This window comes from Clinocottus analis, unplaced genomic scaffold (assembly GCF_023055335.1).
Source record: "Clinocottus analis isolate CAN_PGR_092001 unplaced genomic scaffold, fCliAna1.0.p SCAF_12, whole genome shotgun sequence".
Lineage (NCBI taxonomy): Eukaryota > Metazoa > Chordata > Actinopteri > Perciformes > Cottidae > Clinocottus > Clinocottus analis.
The window spans coordinates 4410297-4430944 of record NW_027175843.1 but is presented as its reverse complement, the minus strand read 5'-3'; the positions used below and the strand labels follow the sequence as shown (position 1 = coordinate 4430944).

At 44.2% G+C, this 20648-nt stretch overlaps 1 protein-coding gene across 3 annotated transcripts; it reads left to right on the top strand.

Moving 5' to 3' along the window:
* Positions 1–211: 211 nt before the first annotated feature.
* ppp2r3b (protein phosphatase 2, regulatory subunit B'', beta) lies at positions 212–20283 on the top strand. 3 transcript variants are annotated; one of them, XR_011077312.1, is made up of 15 exons: positions 212–417; positions 893–1285; positions 11377–11562; positions 11901–12004; positions 12671–12773; positions 14155–14229; positions 14314–14400; positions 14984–15140; positions 15820–15868; positions 15976–16065; positions 16161–16336; positions 17771–17889; positions 17987–18093; positions 18800–18985; positions 19771–19910. XR_011077312.1 is itself a non-coding variant. In XM_068572777.1 (14 exons), exons 2-14 carry the CDS (start codon positions 932–934, stop codon positions 19907–19909), a joined length of 1746 nt encoding a protein of 581 aa, XP_068428878.1. In that variant the 5' UTR covers positions 212–417; positions 893–931; the 3' UTR covers positions 19910–20283. The 3 variants fall into 3 exon arrangements, 2 of the variants coding, with proteins under 2 accessions (XP_068428878.1, XP_068428879.1); XM_068572777.1 differs by lacking the exon at positions 18800–18985 and having other exon boundaries at positions 19771–20283; XM_068572778.1 differs by lacking the exons at positions 212–417; positions 893–1285; positions 18800–18985 and adding an exon at positions 7524–7897 and having other exon boundaries at positions 19771–20283.
* Positions 20284–20648: the final 365 nt, after the last annotated feature.

The following is a 20648-nucleotide window of genomic DNA, read 5'->3' as shown; positions in this document are numbered from 1 at the left end:
ACTGAGGCTTGTGAGGAAAACTGCAGCAGCAGAAGTAATGACAGAGAGGAGAAATATTTTTGTACACACCACAGCGAGCTGTGAAGCAGACTCTTCATCTGAACAGGTGGGCGGTGAAAGTACATGTTCTTGGAGGGAGAAAAAAGAAAAGCGTGGGACTGGGACGAGCCAACGGATGAACTCTCACCCTGCGGAAGATCTCGCGTTAACACGCTGTGGTTACCAGGGGAACGAGAGCCCGATAAGTAGCACTTGTGTGCTTTGCTCTCGCTCGGCGAAAAATGCCCGCCAGAGATACAGCCGCGTTGCATTTGTAAATTCGGGTCCAAGGATACGCGCGCAACAGCTTCGCCGATGAAGGAAGTAACGTAGAGGGTCCTCTCGACGCGTTAGGCCTCACCCCGCATACACCCCCAGGTTGGTACCTCAACTACTTAACGTTAGCTCGCCAGAGCTATCGAAGCTAACACACGCCTCCTGCTAATATTATCTCACACCAACTTAGAGTAACTCTGGAGACCCTTCTTGTTGTTAACGTTAGTCTGACACCTGCGTGACGCGAGCTAAGTATATACTGGCTTCGATCAGCTGTATCTTTTACAGTGGAGTTTGTTTTTTTAAACTAGCTAACGCTAACGATACCGGGGTCAATATGTGTTCACGTGCACTGTGGCCTGGGGCATTGACGCTTCGCGCTAAAAATTCAATAACGCCAGTTGGTGTCGTGGTGTGTACTCAAAGCGAAGGACTACTGACCCCGAGCAAATGCACGCGTTGCTTTGTATCAGTCACTGCATTTATATTAACGTGGTCATGTCATCGGTTCTACAGTGTGGCCGTATTCTTTGAGGGGGGCTCGTGATGTTAACGCCCCCTTTATATTTCTACACAGGTGACGTTGGTCCAAGCCATCAGGCGATATTCCTGCAAGATGCCGTCTCCACAAGTCCTCCAGCCGGTTCTGAAGATGAAAGTTGATGAACTGTTTCTGAACTGGTTGAGTGACACTGCAACTCAGTCGCTGCTCAAAGATTATCTTGACATCATCAAAAGTGGACAACACATCAACCTGAGCAGCGGGGACACCCAGGACAAAAAGTCTTTGACCTTCAACGAGAACAACAATGTGGCATCCCAGCGGAACCTGGCGGAGAAGAAGCCCCTTCCCCTCGGTACCCCATCCAGCCCCCCGTCTGCCAGCACACTACCCTCGGGCAGTAGCAGCAATACCAGAGTGACTGGATCTAATGGCAGGGTGTTACGGAGGTCTGTCAGCACAAAAAAGGCAAGTTCTTGAACATTTGAAGGCTGAAACCAGTTCACATGTTCAAACAGGATTCAGAGGTTCTCACGAGATCAAGCGTTGGGGCTGTCATATAAGGTTGCTCTTAAGAACATAAACAAGGTGTGTCCTCCAGTATTGGCACTATTCCTGGAGCCACCTGAGGTACCCATGACTTCAGGGTGTGTTGCAAAGCTCAGTTGGCTTTGCAACCGATATAAGCAGTAAGATCTGAGGCGCCGTTAGAGACGGGGAATATAGCATTATTTTACAATACATTCCAACACAGTAGCTTGGAATTAATTCTATGTTTGTAAAGCTAAGTTAATAACCACCTTGAAAACACGCACATGCTTGATCACTTTGCTTCAACCAAAGAAATGAGGACTGTTAACTAAAACATCTATACCTACATTATATATGCACACGGTTGCACAAGAACCGTGCCAATAGTTCTTTTTTTAGTATTAAAAAAAACACAGGCTTAAATAATAGATAGCTGCTTCTATTTTAGGGTCCTGGTATTGTGCGTGCTGGTGCACGGTCATGGATTAATGATATATTTGAATAAAATGGAGCCAATATTAATGTTATTAGTAACACTAGTGCTTTTACTATTTTGACAAGCCAAAACGTCTGCTGTGAAAGAGGCCTAAACGTAACCGCTGTTTAAGATTATACGTTCATGGGTTTGCTGAATGCACCGGCCTTGCAGACAAGGTTTCACCTCATCAGACATAGCATAGATATCCAATTGTAAATGGAACGAGTTACTGAGTATGTGGTTGATCTTTTTTTCCATGTGATTGCCATCCTTCAAAGTTCAAAATATTTCAAATCCTCCACTCAGGGGCTATGTTTAGTTTATTTTAGCCATCCTGACCGTTTATTGATTTCAATTTCTAGTTTCTCAAAGTTGCCCCTAATGTATCCTCTGGGGTCTCTGTTTTCCAAGGCTTGCCACAAGGGGCTGCTGAGTATCCAACAAGATCAAAGACTCTGAAGGGCTGTCCACTTTGCACTATCATAGTGGAGCCTCTATGTCTGAAGGCAAATGTAGTGATTATTAGGCAAATACTTTCCAAATGTTCAGGCCTCGCCCGTGAATTAGTGTGGTATGAGAGGTGGGAGTGTCTGCACCGAGCCTATCACTGCCACTCTGGTTACTCTGTTTGGTCCATGTGTTGCTAATCTTATGTTTCGATGTAAACATTTTTTGCTTTGGGCTGCTTCGATTCTATAGAAGAAACACAGCTGCCCAAAGCAGTTAAAAAGCCCCGAAACAGTTTAGTATGTCTGTTGAAGGGCTCTGTGAAGATAAGAAGTTGTGAGCGTAATAAGTGTGGTGACAGCCATACAACTGGAGGCACAAGCTCTTAGTGACATGATGTTGACAGGCTAAAGTCTCGAGGAGGCATCAGCAAAGCCATCATCTTTTATATTGTGTAATGCAGATAACTATACCTAGTCTGCACAGGTTTACAAGTCGCAACAAATTAATAAACAGATTCACAATACCAAGAGTATACAGAACACCAGTTTCCATAACTCACGTATTCATATTGGAAATATTTATCGCTTCATATGGAAAGCAAATGTTACAGGTTTTTCTTAAAGCATGTAGTGACCTAAAATGCATCAAAATGAAACACCGTTCCAGTTTTTGATCCTCTGTACACAAGGATATCTCGGGTCTAGGTGATCATGCAAACATAGTCTTGCTTAGGCCTTTTTGGTACCAGATGATAAATGATTCATTGCTAAAACAGCCTGAAGGAGGAAGAGAACGTAAAAGGCATTGCTGGACTCTCGCTTTCTCACAAGAGTGATCTATTGGCTTTCAATCTTTACCAAGAGCTTTCCTACTTGTCTTGTTTTATATGAGTCCCAATGGTAAAGCAGTAAGAGGTTTCACAGATGGATCTGGACCTTTTGATTGCCACATCCATGCCTGTATACATTTGTCCCCCAATGCCACCACCCCCAGATTAATAATGCACAACTGCTGGACAGTTTGTGCATATTCCTCTATGACGTGTCATGGCATGTGGCCTCACCGTGTCACTCAATATTAAAGGGATCGTGAAGATGTATAAAATAATACTCCTATTTAAAGACAACAAAATGAATTCCTGCATACAGATGCATTCTTCAAAGGATTACTCAAAAATTCAATTTATGTCTCGCTGATGCAGCCTGGAACAGCTGGTCTGACTTTGACATCAGACACCGATATAGATAGCCTTGGTTCCCTTGTGTTGGCATTAGACACCCAGAACTTTGCCAGTGAGATGAGGCGTGGCAGCACATTCATCCTCTCTGTAATTTTCTCTGAAACAACTTCTATTAGAAGCTGCTCATTGTCAGAATACGTAGTCATAGATTTGTCATTTGCACTATGTAGAGTAAATAGCGGCTTCCTATAAAGGGCTTTGATTCTGCTGTGCAGCTCAACAGCTGAAATGTCCTCTGTGGTACGGGTACAATAGGTCACACACGGAGACACTCGATAGTTTTAGCAATATAGATCAGTATAAATACATTTACTCTGAGGGTTTGTTTTTTACTTCAGTTCTCAGCGTCCGCATTTAGGATCACAGGTTATTTCACAAGATGTATTTTTGTAACGTCCTCGGTTTGGCTCTGCAACATTGAAGCTATTTGAAGCAAGGGTCTGGGGTCACGTTATCAGTTGCCTGAACTGTCAGAGAGAACCAGGTGTTGAGGGTTTTCCACAGGTCCTTTTTATTTTAAAGTCTTGGGAATTTAGCAGTATGAAGTGTACCAAATGTTGGGTTTCAGCTCGGAAACAATTGTTCTAGGCATTCTTTGAGATGGCACAAATAAATATGAGGTGGCTACCTACGTCAGCATTTTATGATTATTTCTAGAGCACAAAGGCACCTTTTACACTGTTCCGTTTCTTTTGTTGTTTATCTATCTAATGTTATTTCCTTACCCTGTTGTCATTAGTCTCAATTGACCTGTTTGTGCTTTTTGTCTATTCATAAACTCATAACTGAATAAGCTCAGTATGTATAAACTCCAAACAAGGTTATCTTAGCACTCATACTAGCCACATCATTTGTGCTCACACTGTAGTGAAAACCCTGGAAACATCAAATCAATGTAATTTTTAAAGTCAAAGTATTGTCACACCTGATCTGGAGCTTCTTTCCTGAGGGTTATGACTCTTTTCTCTACTTCTGGTGCCATGTGGTCTACATAGATCTTCCAACAAACCCCTAAGGCAACTGTCCGACTCTGCTCCTGCGTTATTGCTCTTACGCAAGCCAGCTGATCTGCTCACATCATGTTCTACTCGTCTGCCTTGGCCTAAGCCCACCATGTTGTCAGTCAATCAGGCCTATTTTTGGCCCACGTTCACATGTATCCCAAATCCCGGTCTCAGACATCCGATTGTGGTGGATTGGACCGGAGCTTTCTGGATTTTACTGCAGCAGCATCTCTGTACCCCTTTGCCGTGAACCAGCTGTGGCTCTGCCCCCACTGTTATAGGATGGTCTGCGTTATCTCTGTGTGGGTGTCCCGTGGTACATGTAACTGGTTCAATCATGTTCGTAACGCAGAAACTGAAGCTAGCTGAATGTAGTTTGTGGGATGTTGTGTTTGTTTGTATTGACAGCTTGGGAAAGCCCTCTGGGGGAATTTTAATCGGTTTTGCCCCACCCTCCTGCAATATCTCTCTCCACTGCAGTTGCCTGTCTGCCTTGCATGTTGTCTCTTGAATATCACAGTTTTACAACAACAGTGTTGGCTACCTTCTTGATGACTTAAATTTGAATGAATAAAGTGTCTATCTATCTCTATCTTAACTGAAATACAACCTCAAGAATTTATGAATAGTCATCCGACTGCTGGGAGTTTTAACTTCTTGACCTGCCAATAGTCACTTACTTATTAACACAGTGTGTTTTTAAAATCTCACGTGTTATCTAATAAAAGGCCATGACTGAACTCAGGTTTCTGTACAAATCTGATTAAAAGGTTGACAGGTTAGACGTACTGTGGGGTCAGTCTGAGTTTTCGCTTTTTCGTCACAGGGACCCATTAGAGTGTGGACATAGTACTTTAGCAGTCTGTTTAACTGGTAGACGGTTACTTCAGGGGTTTTTTTGGACGGCCCACCTGCAATGGCCCTCGATGAATTGGTTAGGAATGAGGTTTGCTGGATTTTGTCCATCCTAGTTATTTACAGTTCCATTTTTTTTACATTAAAATGTAACCGCAGTACATTACAGTACAGGGGCAAAAGTGCTCTAACTTTTGTTTCACTGAGACTGTTTTCAGTGCTTACATAGACCTTATTCATTGTAACTCATCATAAAAACATAAACAGTGCAGCGCACATCTGACTTCAACACTGATTTATCTTGATGCGTATCGGCATCAATCAATTTGTCGTTGGCAAGGCTGTTGCTAAGAGAACATTTTTATTTTCTAAAAAAAGACTTGCTCCTTCCTTTCGTGAAGTACCGGCAAAGGCAACGCTGAATTATTTTGTTTGCGCACAATTTAGTAAAACGGCCAGATATTGATATAAAATAGCACCCATGTGGCGCATACATAAGCACATACACCTGTGTGTGCCTGAACATGCAGTGCATTTACTGTAAAGGTCCTGGTTTGTGGGTTTGAAAAGAGATATTCCTTAGTCCACACCCTGCTGTTCACACCACGTGTGTCTTGATTTTAAAACACCAACGGGACAGTTGCCTCATACGTAAACAAACACATCATTATCCTTGTCTGTGTTGTGAAACCCCAGTCTGTGAAACCCACTCCAACACAAGGTCGGACAGAACAGTATTCCTTGTGAGTTGTGATCTACCCGTGTTTATTTTTTTTAATTGATTATTTTGGCCTTGGTGATGTCCTTTCCATGGTTGATTTGAATTGATGAGCAGGAACAAAAGACAGTCGGTGTTAAAAAGCCGTCGTACAAACAGCTTATCAAGCATGTGCAGTGTCCTGTGTGGACAATAACAGGAACTGGGTTTGAGCAGAAACCAATGGAAAACTGTCTTTGTGACTTTGTGATCCTGTCATCTAAAAATAATGTGTGCGTTCTGTGTGAAATAACAATAACATTAACAAAAACATAGGTTTGTTCAAATAGCCTGCTGATGTAGACATCTCTGTACCATTTCTGTTTAATCAGCTCTAACAACAACAGCAGCAGCAGCAGCAGGAGGAGAAGGGAGGGGTTAGGCTTTCCATACAGTCGGTGCAGTGATGGTGACCACAGACCTGTTAGATCAGCCCATTTGTGGTGAATTGATGTAATTGACATCACTTCAGGTGGGATGAGGAGCAACCGAAAGTGGATGTTTGTTTGAGGACTTGTTTTCCAGGTCCAGTTTCTTGGATTGCCCAAACTGGTGCTTTTAATAGGCACAGACTTGTTTGGTCATCATTCTTTGAATTTGAAATGTCTTTCCCTCCCCCTATATTGCCCATCAACTATAATAAGACGTGGAATGGCTGGCAGCCCAGGCTTGCAAGGAAAAGGCAAAACAAAGACCACCCTTAGACATAATGCAGAATAGTTGTATAGAATATATATATTTGACCTACATTCTTGTTATCTGTTGTATTATAGTCGTACCATGGTTGTGTATTTCTTTGCCAACGCCTCATTAAGTTTATTTTGTCTGCCGCTTGTTCTTGTGATTCATACTTTCAGGCAGTATTGGTGACAGATGCAGGCAGAATTAGCATGTGGCTGAAATTATATTCCATCACTTCAGGGGTTTTATTTAGAATTTTCCCCATTAGCGTCTGTCCGTACTGTCCAATAGGAAAGGAAATCCAGTTTGCAGGCCTCGGAGCTCAAGCAATGTATTTGGTTGTGTGGAGGCTTTTCAGAAAGGAAGCCAGTGAACATGAGCAGTGTGTCATTGCGGTATTGAGGTGCATCCCTCATTTGGCGTTTGAGGCTGCTGCAAGCTGCAACAACAGGTCTGTCTCTTTGCATAACCTTCCATGAGCGCTGAGGAATGCAAACTGGAAAGGGCAGAGCCATTGCACACACCCCTCCCATCCCACACGTACACTAAGTGACTCCCACACACAAACACCCTGCCGCCTCTTATCTCCCCACTGGCTTTGAGGCAAGGGCTCCCTGACCCTGTGCGGTGAATGTGTGTGTGTGTGTGTGTGTGCGTGCATGTTATGTAGGGACTGGGACAGACCAGCAACAGCAGCAGGCAGAGCTGAGATTGTGCGACCAGATCTGGAATGGGAGAGAGAGAGTCACAGTAGCAGCTGCTCCCTTGCATTAAGAGGCTCTCACTCTGACAGAGGACAATCACAGGGACACGGAGGACTTCCACTGCTGCCACTGCCTTTTGCTCACAGTGCTCACTGGCACCAAGTGATCTGCACAGTGGAGAGGATAACGCTGGATTGAGGGGTTGTGTTTCGCGTGTTTATGTCTTCCCCATCCTGTCCGGAGCGAGGATGAGGATGAGGGAGCTGTCTCTGCGCCAGGACCCGGACCTGAGGAAGGAGTTGGCCCTGCTGGCACGCGGCTGTGACTTTGTTCTGCCCTCTCGGTTCAAGAAAAGGCTCAGAGCCTTCCAGCAAGGACAGGCAGGTGTTGACTGTATGAGTGTGCCCTCTTCCACAGGCTTCTCTGGCCTGTCAGCCAGTGGGCTGGTCCAATAATGTAGACTGGTATTTGTGTGCTTCGTGTCTTGGCATTCAGCTTGCGCTGCTACGTTTTCAGGCCATTGTTGATATATGGTAATTCTACCTGTTCCTCACTCACCAATGTATATAAAGTGAAACTACAGGTGTTGTTGGAGAAAGCTGCACATTGAGGACAAACCAGTTTCATCACTCTCCCAAGGCAACTTTCATCAACGAGCTCACACATACATTGCCGTGACATGTAACAATGTGATTGTTGTGCAGTCATTCCCACTTTTTGTGGGTGTTTTGGGGTCAGGGTATTCATCTTTGTGCCGAGAAATATGAGACATGATCTGGGGGATTATTGGGGGATGTTTCATCTTATGTGGTATGTTGTTCTCAGCCGCTTTACTGTCCTTTTCCAGACCACATCATCGTGATGGTGCAAAATGTCACGGGGTTTAGCTGTTGCGCTCAAGAGCTCTGCTAGCGTTTAGCATGGAGCAAGAGATAGGGGGGACAGTGCTGGGGCAGGGCAACAGGAGATGTTTATGTCCTTTTATAGCCATGGCTCACGCCGACGCACAGGACAGAAGAGAGCAGAGGATCAGCAGCATTTCTCATTTCTCTGGTTGAAATGAGCAGATTACCGCTGACAGAAATACGGCAAAACCATTTCATTCAGTGTCGAAACATATTTTGTAAAAATGGATATAGCTGGATTTAGTTCTACTATAATTTTAAGGTTTTTGTGATGCTTACATGTAGGCTTTGACAAATCCAGTGAGACTTGAGAACAATTGGTAGAATGTGTTGGACCAAAAAAAAAACACACAATGGTATTTTTTTTGTCTTTTTTGCGAGGCCACGGATACTGATCCAGTTGGCAAATCAGTCATGTAAATAGTCTTTGGGTATGCGGTGACGACTTAGAGTGAAGCATGCTCGGCTCAAGCTGTTTTTAGTAAGTGGCTGATATGTGCCACATAACACATTTTGATCCTAATGCATTCTGGCTTTTTAAGTCTGTGGCTTAACAGATTAATGTGCTCCCTCGCAAGATCCTCAGCAAGACACCAAGTGGATGTTCTATCAATGAATGTGATCTCCTTCCAGTGTGTCAGCTGTGCTCTGCTGGTGTAATAAATCACACTGGTTTGGAATAATATGTGTCATTGCGTAAATGATTATTGCATTATATCATCGTTACTAGACTTAAAAAGACACACTGGTTTCCATGTCGAGTCAACAGAGGGGAGCGCACACAAAGCTATTATTTGGGGTCGGAAGCTGAAGAAGTTAGAAGGACTCACACAGACGTTTTTCCGTGCTGTCGTGTATTGGAAGGCTGTGACGTCTTTAAAAAGACATCATATTTTGTCATGACTCAGCTAAAAGACCCCTAAACCCACACTGTGCCTCCCAAGTTTGACTACTGTATACTACTTGCCTTTGATCAGGTACTTAATTTAAACTTGGGATGCACCAGTATCTATATCAGGCCCATACGGTCTCAAAAAGCTTGAATAAGTGTTGGTGACAATTGGTCAATCTATTCAGTTAAATTAATTTCTTTACTACATATATTATATTCGGAAATTGTAATACCTGTTTAAGTTTTGTCCAAATTGTTGCTGCAATAAAAAGGTTTACATTTGAATTGTTTAATTATTTACGTATACTTATGTATGTATTTGTTACATTTAGTTTTACAATGTTTGAGTTGAGTCAGTGTCTAAACTGAAAAAGTTGGATCTAAACCCAAAAGTGTCTCTCTCAATCTTTTGAAACCAAAATAGGTGACCTACGTGAATCATGTAGATTCGATTTAGTTTTTTTATTTTGTTTTGAGAAGGGGGTAGGGGGGTCGTTTTATAGTCAGTGAACTGCGAACATATGCGCGTGCCAGAAGGGAGCGCGAGTGCATGGTAATATCATATTTGATGGTACAGTATATTTAAGTTAAGTTACCCAGGAGCTCTGTTGACATAGGCTTAGCTAACGTTAGCTACAGCTTGATGAATTGAGTCATTGAACACATCAGGAAAGAACGCTAAAATATTTTTTTAAAGAGAGTACGGCGAATAACTATGCGCTAGTTGTGTCTGGATGACGAGAGCTTTCAGTTGTACTTTCGGCTGAGCAGGAGTCAGTTGGAGCATCTTCTGAGCAGCCATCTACAATTGTAAAGCTCTTTTACATGTCACTTTCACACGTTCATATCCACGCTCACTCCTTATTGCACTCTGTTTCATATTCAGCATCAAATGTTTGTTGTTGGGTGTTTTGCACCCCCCCTCATCGTGGGTAATAATATCCTTCTCACCTTTTTTTCCCCCTGACCCGTTTTCATGCCTGCGTTATACACGTTGCAACAAGTTGCAATCGCCTCATCCTTTATTGGCGTTGTCTATTAAAGAAGATGTGTTTTTAATTTATAGGCCCAGTCAACGTAGACAAAACAAAAGTTTGATCAATAACACGGGCCAATGACAATGTCGGTGTTTGATTGAGGTGTATTCTGAGGCCACTGTGTTGTGTATGCTGGAATACTTGAGTCATGTGAGTGATGCTATCAGGTCAAAATGTCTCCTGGGAATTTATTGATTTATTTAATGAACAGAGTTGTAAAGAAAAGCTTGTACTTGTTAAAGATCCAGTCCGTATTTATTGAACCCATCATTTTCAAGTATGTAAACACGGATCGTAACATGAGGAGTTTAACTGAAATCTAAACTGACAACTGGAAATATTGGTCTGTTTATGAACGTAACTGGTAAAAACACATTGTTAATAACCTCTGTATACACAAGTCACTCACATTTTGTGGTTGTCTTGTGCAATTTCATGGTGTTTAGAGATATCCTTTTGTTTACAGTTAGATTCCACCCATTATGCGGCTAAAGACCAAAGTATACTTCTTAAACTATTGTGGTGCCACAGATGTGACGATAATCACCAGTAAGGCTGATGACTAATTCTCGATGAGTTATCCCAACCACCTCCCCCAGGACTCCTGTAAGAAGTATTTAAATGTTGTTTATTTTCTATAAGGCCCATTAAATTCCAGACTCATAGACGTCGTTTGATAAACGGATGACATTAACAAGGTCAATCATGGTTTTCAGCAACGCACTGAAATGATTGTCAGTCAAAGCATGGTATTAATGTCCCTTGACATGTCTTAATTTAAACCTATCACGGAGTGACAATCAACTAAAGTGGAAATTATAATACAGGGTTACAGACAAATAGATGCTAAGTATAACTACTACCTGCGTAATCACAACTCTTCCCTGATGGGTCCTGAGGCTGTTGAGAGTTGTGGTTGCCGCGCGAGCAATGTCGCGTTTGTGTCAAGGCTTGCTTGAGCTGTGAGCCGCTAACCGTTGCTAGCGTCAGTGGCTAACAGTGCATTTCTATGTGTTTTGTCTCAGGCCCAGGTGAGGACGCAGGAGCCCGTCACCACAGCGCTGAGCGAAAGCATTCCAAAGTTTTACTTCCCACTGGGCCGGCCCCAAGCCAACATCAACATCGACAGCCTCATTTCCAAAATTGAGAAAACATTTTCCCAATTCCCAAATGAAAGGGCCACCATTGAGGACATGGGGGAGGTCGCCAAGGTGAGAGTGTGCTCTGCGGCACGGAGGTGCAGTTGCCACCCAGCAAAGTTGTTTTCATTAGGGCCATTTTGCCCACTGACTTAACCAAGGTTTGCTGATTTTGAAACCTCTTTGGAAAATATTATCTCCCTGAGGGGATGTGAGCTATTTGAGGGTAACCTGAGTGAAGAGAGAAATGACAGCTGGATTCCCTTTGGGTCTCTATGTGGTGCAACACTGCTCGTCAAAACCAACAGTATCGCTGTGTTGTTGTTTTTCTGCATTAAAGATATTGTGTACCCTTCCCCCATGCACACCACACACTTTCCAAACTCTTCTGTTTCTTGTGTTGTCCCCAGGCCAGCGAGTGTCCTCTCTACTGGAAAATGCCATTGTTCTGCTCGGCTGGAGGCGACAGGACCGGCTTCGTGTCCGTTCACAAGTTCGTGGCTATGTGGAGAAAGTGAGACAATGGCTCTTCTTATTCTCCCCGGGCCGCTGGAACACTCGCAGCCGAATGGCTCGCACAATCTCCCTTTTGAACGATGATGACCACTCGTTGAGACTACAGAAGCTGAATGCAGCTCTCTGCGATCGCGATGTTATCCTTTTCATTTCCAAACAGAAGTCACGGATCACAAAGGCCTCACAAGGGAGAAGTTGTTGAGCGTACAGTAAATTTTAATGAAAACATCGATTCAGTGTCTTTCTGTAGGAAATTGAAAGGACCACCATAGGGATTTTGTAATGGCGGCTGTGCTCTTAGCCGTGTGGCTCAACACTGTTGTGTGCAATAGGCGCGCTCTTGTATTTATGCGCCAGCCTCGACAGAACCGGATAGACCTGGCCTCTGACTTGAGCTTGTGACCTCGTCGTTCTTAGATGAGAGGCCACAACAGACCTCTCACATTATTTCCCCGTCGCTCGCACAACCCTCGGCGCTCGTAATCACCGGGCCGCGATTCAGAATCCTAATTTCCGAATGCATTATATTTCCACTTGCACTTACCGGGGACAATTTCAAAACTTGTGCTCTTGAAAGAATAATTAATACAAAGAATAGAGAGAACACAAGAGCAAAAAAGTGGGAGTAACCTTGCAACCATCTGTTCTCTCTTTTCTTCCCCAGAACTCTGCAGACCTGTCACGACGACGCTTCTAAATTCGTGCACCTCTTGGCCAAGCCTGGCTGTAATTACTTGGAACAAGACGACCTTATTCCATTCCTGCAGGTACTGGCTGCAGCACACCCAGGGAGAGGGCTGGACCTGGCAATGCGGGCATGGCAAAACTGCAAACTGGACTCAATTTAGAGGCTGCCCTGCTTGAAGCGGCGCTTTTTCATGTGGCAGAGCACTAATTCAGGGACGTTACTGTAACATGGAGAGGGAGTATCCTGCGAGGAGCTCTTCATCAGTGCGGGACTCAGGCTCGGTAGAAATTAAGCAGGGGGGGATGGCGATGGAAATGTGATGCATGCATTATAGCGTCAAAAATAATCCTTGAAATCATGGATTTGGTTTGGTCAGTCTCGCCATGTGGACCTGCTGTGCTGGCTGTTTGTGTTCTCATTCTCTTTGACAATCGTTGGCGCTCCACACAGGCCCCTCCCCACCCTCCACCTGACTCATTCTCATGCTGGCAGGACCGGCTGGGCTGCACTGAACAGCCGTTAGCATACCGGCAGAGATGCCTTGTGGCACCCGCCGTTTAATTTGTATGGTTCCTGCTCCGCGAATCGCCTTTGACTGTTTTGATGAATGAAAGGCGGATTGCAGTGGAGTAGATTTGACTGTCCCCGCCTGTTTCCTGTGCCCTGTGATTTATGTGTTTCTCTATGATTTAATTTCTCACACTAAGAGTCAAGGAGGCACGACGGCTGCCCCGAAATAAGGCCTTTTAATTCCATTGCCGCCTCCGCATTTATGTCAACAATTCTCTCTCTCTCTCTTCCCCCCCCCCTTTCCCGGCAGAAAGGGAAGGGGGTAGAATACAGAAAAAAAAACACGGGGTGGGGGTGTTCATGGCAATAATATAGCTCCAGTTCAGTTGAAATGCAGCACAGCCCTGTGTCTTGATTGCTTGAGGAAGGAGAGAAGGTGAAGAGCCGTCACCAGCGAGCGTCTTCTCTCCAGCCATCCCGCCGCGACGCTGTCAAATCTTTAAGACTTTAAGCTCGTCCCAAAACCGGTTTACCGAATGTTCTGTGCCTTCAAAGGAACATTTGAATTTGATGGCCTCTCCCAACGAAGCCCGGAGCATTTTTACTTTACATAGCCCAATTCATAAAGCATATGGCACGACAGAGTGATGCAGATAGACACTGACAACTCTGAATGTCTGAATAAGCATGGACTTAAATGCCTGCTCTGATTGTCATGTGTTCCGTCTCTCAAAAAGAGAACGCCACATGTGCGTTGCCATTTGACTCGTCTCTGTAAGAGTAACTGCAGAAATTTGTCTGAACTTGTGTTTTTGTTATTGTTGTAGGCACAGCATGTCACTGAGTTGTCCTCTTGCATTTACGTTTGCCAGTTCTGAAGGGTTTGTTATGGAAATGAGGCAGGCATTGCAGTCGAGACAAAGTGAGCCAACTTTACTTTATCCATGCAGGATGTGGTGAACTCGCACGCAGGCCTGGCCTTCCTCAAGGAGGCGCCGGACTTTCACTCGCGATACATCACCACGGTACGCTACCGCGTGACGCATTTTAGTGGCACTGCATCGATTGAGTTCAGTCACGCACGATGACACTGTCGACTTTTTTTGCAGGTGATTCAGAGGATATTCTACAATGTGAACCGCTCATGGACTGGAAAGATAACGTGTTCTGAGCTCAGGAAAAGTAATTTTCTTCAGGTACGTGAACACAAAAAATTTTTTTGTCTGATACCAAGATAGATTTTGTTTATATACTAAGGGTGTCTTCTTTTTCTTTAAATGTCTAGAAATATTGATTGTTTTAAATGTACCATTGTGAGTTCTTTCATATAAACATTTCTCTTCAATTGCACAACCTAAATTGCACATTTAGGTTTAAATAGAAATCTTAATGTACTTATAGTTGCACTTGATTTGAACAATTACAATCACTTGTTAGTTGTTGTTTTTCTGTGTTAATAATGTATAGTTTATGAAAGGAAAATTCCAATATTATCTTTTGTAGTTTGGGCCATAATTTCCTTTTGTTACCATAGCATTGTTCTCACAAAAGTAATTGTTGAAATCTGAAAACAACGCTATGATGTTGTGCCGGGGGAAACAAAACAAATGCATGGTCTGATAATAAGAAAGTACAACGACACCACAAGTACAGTAGCTTAAACATGAACAAGGAAGCCGGCCTCTAAACTATCATGAGCAATTTAATGTATATTAAGAGTATGTTGATTATAAATATTACAAAAACATCTCATGGCCTTTTCTTCTTCTTTTTCCCCAGAATTTGGCTTTGCTGGAGCAGGAAGAAGATGTGAACCAGCTGACAGAGTTCTTCTCCTATGAACATTTCTATGTCATCTACTGCAAGTTCTGGGAGCTGGACACCGACCACGACCTCTACATAGACCAGAAGGACCTGGAACAGCACAATGACCAAGGTGTGCACAAACCTCACTTTTCACACACAAAAAAGAAAGTAGAATCTGCCAGAGTTATTGTATTTCGATAAACTGTGAATCTTATAATCACACAGACAAAGTTCAAGCAACAAGTTCCAATGCCTTGTCAGAACACACATTTTCCTTTATCCTTCCTGGCCTTTTTGTGAGCCCAGTCTCAAACTACAGGAAAACCATTAAAAAGCGCTTTTCAAACGTTATTTGGTCCCGGCTTTTGTCCCCGCTCGCCCACAAACGCGTTCACAGGACTCGTCTTCGGCGCTTCCTCCCCACACACTCCACGCCACATGTTCTTGGTTGATGGTCCGAGAGTGAGTGAGTGAGAGAAAAATAGAGAGAGAGAGAGAGAGAGAGGGGGGAAATGAGACACAGGATCAATAGGAGAGCAGCATTTATACTCTGCTCAAATGACGCCACGTCTGGAACAATTTCCACAGCTATATGGGCAAAAATGATGACCGGAAGATTTATAGCATTGTCAAGATTAAAAAATAAAAAAAGAGAGAGAGAGAGCTTACACTAGCCAGTTTGGATTTACAGTCTGTGAGAATGAATTGCATGTGTTGTGAATAAATTGTACGAGAAAACTGTCGTATGAGAGAATTCTATTTCCAAAAGTCTGGATTCTAAGTTATCTCTTTGTCGTCGTCTCCCACAGCCATCTCCAGTAAGATGATTGAGAGACTATTCTCAGGAACAGTAACGCGGTAAGTGAAGAATGCGGCAGAGTTCAAAGGGTGCCGAGCTGTTCTTTTATTTAAGAAAAGACACATTTTATATGTCTGTGGTTGAACCGCTTGGTTTCTTCCGCCAGAGACAGAAAGGTGCGCAAGGAGGGGCGGCTTAGTTACGCCGACTTCGTCTGGTTCCTCATCTCTGAGGAGGACAAGAAGACCGACACCAGGTATGTGCTGGACTCACCGCCGCACCGATCGCATCTCCTGTTCCTTCAAGGCCGTCGCCCTCACGCGTGCACTCCTTCCTTTTACCCGTGTCCAGTATAGAGTACTGGTTCCGCTGCATGGACCTGGACGGGGACGGGGTGCTCAGCATGTACGAGCTGGAGTACTTCTACGAGGACCAGTGCCAAAGGCTGGAGACCATGGCCATCGAGCCTCTTCCCTTCGAGGACTGCCTCTGCCAAATGCTTGACCTCGTCAAGCCCGAGGTCGAAGGTCAGACCCGTTTTTACGTTCCCACACACACACACACACACACCAGAACGTCCTAACAGGTTCTATTTTTCTAAAACGACGACATACAGATGAGGCGGACTGATTGGTGCCAGCTGTTGGTGCTGTCCACGCTGTCAACAAATCCCCTCCAGCAGTCTTGTCTCCAAGCCATTTGGAAGACACTGGTCCAAGGCGAGGCTGCGCATGTTTAGTACCGATAGCCACAGCGTGAATGTGACCCTCGGTCGACCTGGCGGTATGCTGCACTAGCGGAGCTGTGTAATATGAGAAGCAACAACTTCTTACTTTAAGGCTGATGTTTCCCACAGCAGTTAGTCCCCGCCACAATTTCAAGAGACGTACAAGTCGGTTCAAATGTCGGATTGAATGGGATATTATTTTTCGGGAGCTCACTGGTCCGGGCATGTGAGCTTCAGCGCCCGCTGTGGATGAAGATGTTGCACTTGATGACAACGTAATATGCAGATCAGATGAGGCCGGCGGAGTTTTTACTGACAGACCAGAGACGGTCTTGAGTGCCACCGTCGTGTGGAATGCTGAACGCAATTCTCTCATCAATGGAAAGTCTCTTTTCTGGTCTTTTTGAAACGCTTCATTTCAGGCATCACAGTAACAAGTCTATGTGTAGGGTTTGGATTTGATTTTAAGATTTTAGTACATCACTTTGAAAACACGCTTGTGTCTCATCATGAGGCAAATCGGACATCTTTAACGTTGAGCGAGCTGGCGGCCGCCTCCAAACATCCGACAGGGCTCCGACTCTGGAAGTTCAAGGTTTAAAAGGGCTTAAAAGCTGAAGGTGATTGGGCCTTAGCTGTCAGGAGCCCTGAGCTTTCTAAGCAGCTGCATGAGGAGGTTAGACTGGCAAAATCTGGAGGATGTTTTTAAATCAGCTCAGTTTATCCTGATTTTGACTCACCGTTTGGGGGGAAATTGATTTATTTTGATACACACACGGGGACAAGCATTTTATACAACATATATTCAGACATTTGCTGGTTTTCAAATCTGAAAAATTTGCTGCCTTTCTCTTTTAATATCTTTTATAAATAGAATTTCTTTGTTTTTCTTTCAACCAAAAATATTTAAAGAACTTGACAGAGCACTCTAATAGACGTTAGATGTTTTTTGAAAAACATTTTAGAGTCTAGATGAGTCAGTTAATTGATGCAAATGATTGACAGATTCATAAACAATAAAAGCAAGAATTTGTTTGCGGCCCTATTTTGACAAATTGTGGCCCAGATGTTTTGTAGTTTGATTATTAAACAAAAGATCACATCCATAACCACTGTCGCGCTACAAGATGGGGTAGGGTGGAAAACCCCACACCTGAATGGCCGTGAGGCCTCTTGAATAGTTTAATAACCCATAATACCATAAACCCATATGTCCCTATTTCGTCCTGTCCAGGTAAGATCACCCTGCGGGACCTCAAACGGTGCAAGATGTCCCACATCTTCTTCGACACTTTCTTCAACATCGAGAAGTATCTGGACCACGAGCAGAAGGACCCGTTCTCTATCATACGGGTAAGCGTGAACTCTCGTGGGACGCCACGAGGTGTGTGAGAGCATCGGGACTTGTTTTCCTGTCAGAAGGGATCACAGTACTTGTCCTGTTTTAAAGGAGTTGGAGACAGACGGCCAGGAGGTCTCAGACTGGGAGAAATATGCCGCCGAGGAGTACGACATCCTCGTGGCCGAGGAGGCCGCCAACGATCAGTGCAACGACGTGTAAGTGGAGACTTAAATCGTCGTTAGATCGTACGATCCTGAGCAATGATTCATCAAACTGCCAAAACTGTTAATTTTAGTCTTAAAATCCTTTTGATTCCTACTCGCAATTTTAAAAAAAAAAGCTATTTATTGTATTTCTTCCAACTTCAATGAAAAGACTCTCCTAAAAGAGAGCTCACTCACTGCAGTAGTGAAACCTTCTGATGTACCTCGTCTACCAGCAATTTACTATCATTTCATCCCTATTTGCAGACTATAAATATATTAGATTATTAATCGCTCCTGGAAATAAAATAAAAATGATATGTGCTTTTGCAGAATAACATATTTTATTTAATGATAATAGAGGGCTAGATTTATTTATTTCGATTGAAAAATATTTATTAAAAGACAATGACACTATAGCAGATGTATGTCCTTGTCTCTGATTGGCTGTTCCTGCTCGAGGCTTACATGTGATAAATCATGTGACCAATGCAAGTTGCTTTTAACGGTTATTCTTTTTGCAGTAAGTAGGAGTTTGTTCCTCCCTTCTTCTTTTTTTACTCCTAAGTTGGCCTTACACAGCAAAGTGTCAATTTTAGAAGTTTGCTAAATACAGGCCCTGACAAACAAATATAGGCACGGTCATGAGCGTTGTATTAGCGAGACTTTGTGGTTGTTAAATGTGGAAACATGAGCAGACAATTTAACGTCCTGGCAGGAACAGCCCGGTTGTAGTTGATCAGAGTCGACAGTGAAGGCTGAGCACAGAGTTCACGCACCACGTCCGGCAGCACAGCCCCCTGGGAGAGCGAGTCAGTGATAGATGACGCCGTTGACGGGTATGTTGTGTGGCGGTTTTTAGGAACACCACCGACTCCTAGAGACAGCCTGCTAACCAGAGCAGGTAAGACACCCAGAGAGGGAACCAGCAAGGGATTCAGTGTTCTCCTCCTCCTCCTCCTCTTCCTCCTTCTCTCTGAGCGTTGTCCTAAACCACACTCCTAGCATCTACCCCCAATCTGAGTTTCCCGTTGACTGCAGACAGTTGTTTTTGTCAGAAAGCACACGTGTCCTAGAGCTGGGAGTCTGTTTATGAATCAGGCACTTTGTGTTTTTATCTCTCCTTCTGTCCATGCCTTTATGTGCTGCTCCTTTGTGCTGTCCAGTTGAAAGTCTCCTGTCTTTAAAGGAAGAGTTGGACAAGTTGGGAACTTTGAAAGAGATCGACACCGCTTCCGTAGTTGTATAACAAAAAAGTAAAGCTACATACTGGGCTAGTTAGCTTTGCACAGATACTAGAAAACAGGGCTGGCTCTGTGAGAAAAAATCCCCCCATCTGCACCCTCTACAGCTCACCTATGAATCCGCTACATATTGTTTGTTTAATCCACGTAGAAAAGTGTAAACCCGACAGGTTGTTGTTTCACCGGGGTTTACTGCAGGACACCTTGAGCTGGGGCTTTGTTTTCCCAGTTTGGTTTTGTTAATCAGCCGGCTTTAAAGTTTCCAGTAGGTGAGTTGTGTTACCTTTTGAACACAGTCGGCCCGCTGCTGTCTTTGAGCCAAGCTAACCAGCTGAATATGCAGTTGTTTCCCGACTGTCGAACTGTTTCTTGAACGTCCCTGTGGCCCATGCGCTGCGTTTGAATGACCCCCACCGCTGACCTTTTCCTCCGTGTGTCCGTTTAGGTACGATAACCCTTTGAGCCCTCTGGGGCAGCACATCTCCACCGAGCTGGGTCTGACGAAGAGACACTTCTTCGAGATCCCCAGTCCACACTGCAACCTGGACCTGGAGAAGTATGACTACGAAGAGGACTTTGAATGAACTCCCCTCCTCTCCCCGCAGCGTCCTCTCAAACACCTGCTGAGCGCCGCGCGCTCCCAGAAACGCACCCCACCAGCTTCACCAGCAGCGCCAGTGGATGTATCGCATCAAGCCCCCCCCCCCCCCGCCCCCAGGGTCCCAGTATCAGGACAATAAAGAGGCTGTGAGACTGGTGGGGTCGGACGGACACAGTATCCCACATTACCAGATGTTTTATTATTCTCACCTGCCACACTTAAAGAGAAGTCTGCACATCTGACTTCATGATGTCACGAGCGGACCGTCGCTTCACTGTCAACGCAGGGAAAAGTAGTGTTTGTGCCCGTAGTGCTTTTTTTAAAATAAATGTTTCGGGGGCGAGTGTTTCATCTGAACATCCGCGCTGTGCAGTCACATTCAAACGAGCTACAAGTCTACAAGTCTCCGCTCCCTGGATTGATGGACAGACAGAAAGTAGATTCAGGTTTTTAAACTCCGCCTCCTCTGAAGTCATTGGCTAATGTTACATTCCAGTGATCGTCGCGGAGAAAGGTTTCTATAGACTGTACAACTCATTCATGGTTGTTTGTTGGAATGAGACGTTTGGGGTGTAAATGCCAAACAAGCCACCGTTGAGCCTGCTGCACACACACAGCTCACACTGCCACACACACACGCACTGTATATTGTACAGGTCTATATTCATTATGATAGATTTACTGTATGTGTGAGATGGGTTCATTATTAAATTATTAGAGAT

Coding starts and splice junctions, on each gene's coding strand:
- ppp2r3b (XM_068572777.1), top strand. CDS start 932: ATGCCGTCTCCACAAGTCCTCCAGCCGGTTCTGAAGATGAAAGTTGAT. Junction 11,563..11,900: donor ACATGGGGGAGGTCGCCAAG/GTGAGAGTGTGC, acceptor TGTTGTCCCCAG/GCCAGCGAGTGTCCTCTCTA. Junction 14,401..14,983: donor GGAAAAGTAATTTTCTTCAG/GTACGTGAACAC, acceptor CTTTTTCCCCAG/AATTTGGCTTTGCTGGAGCA.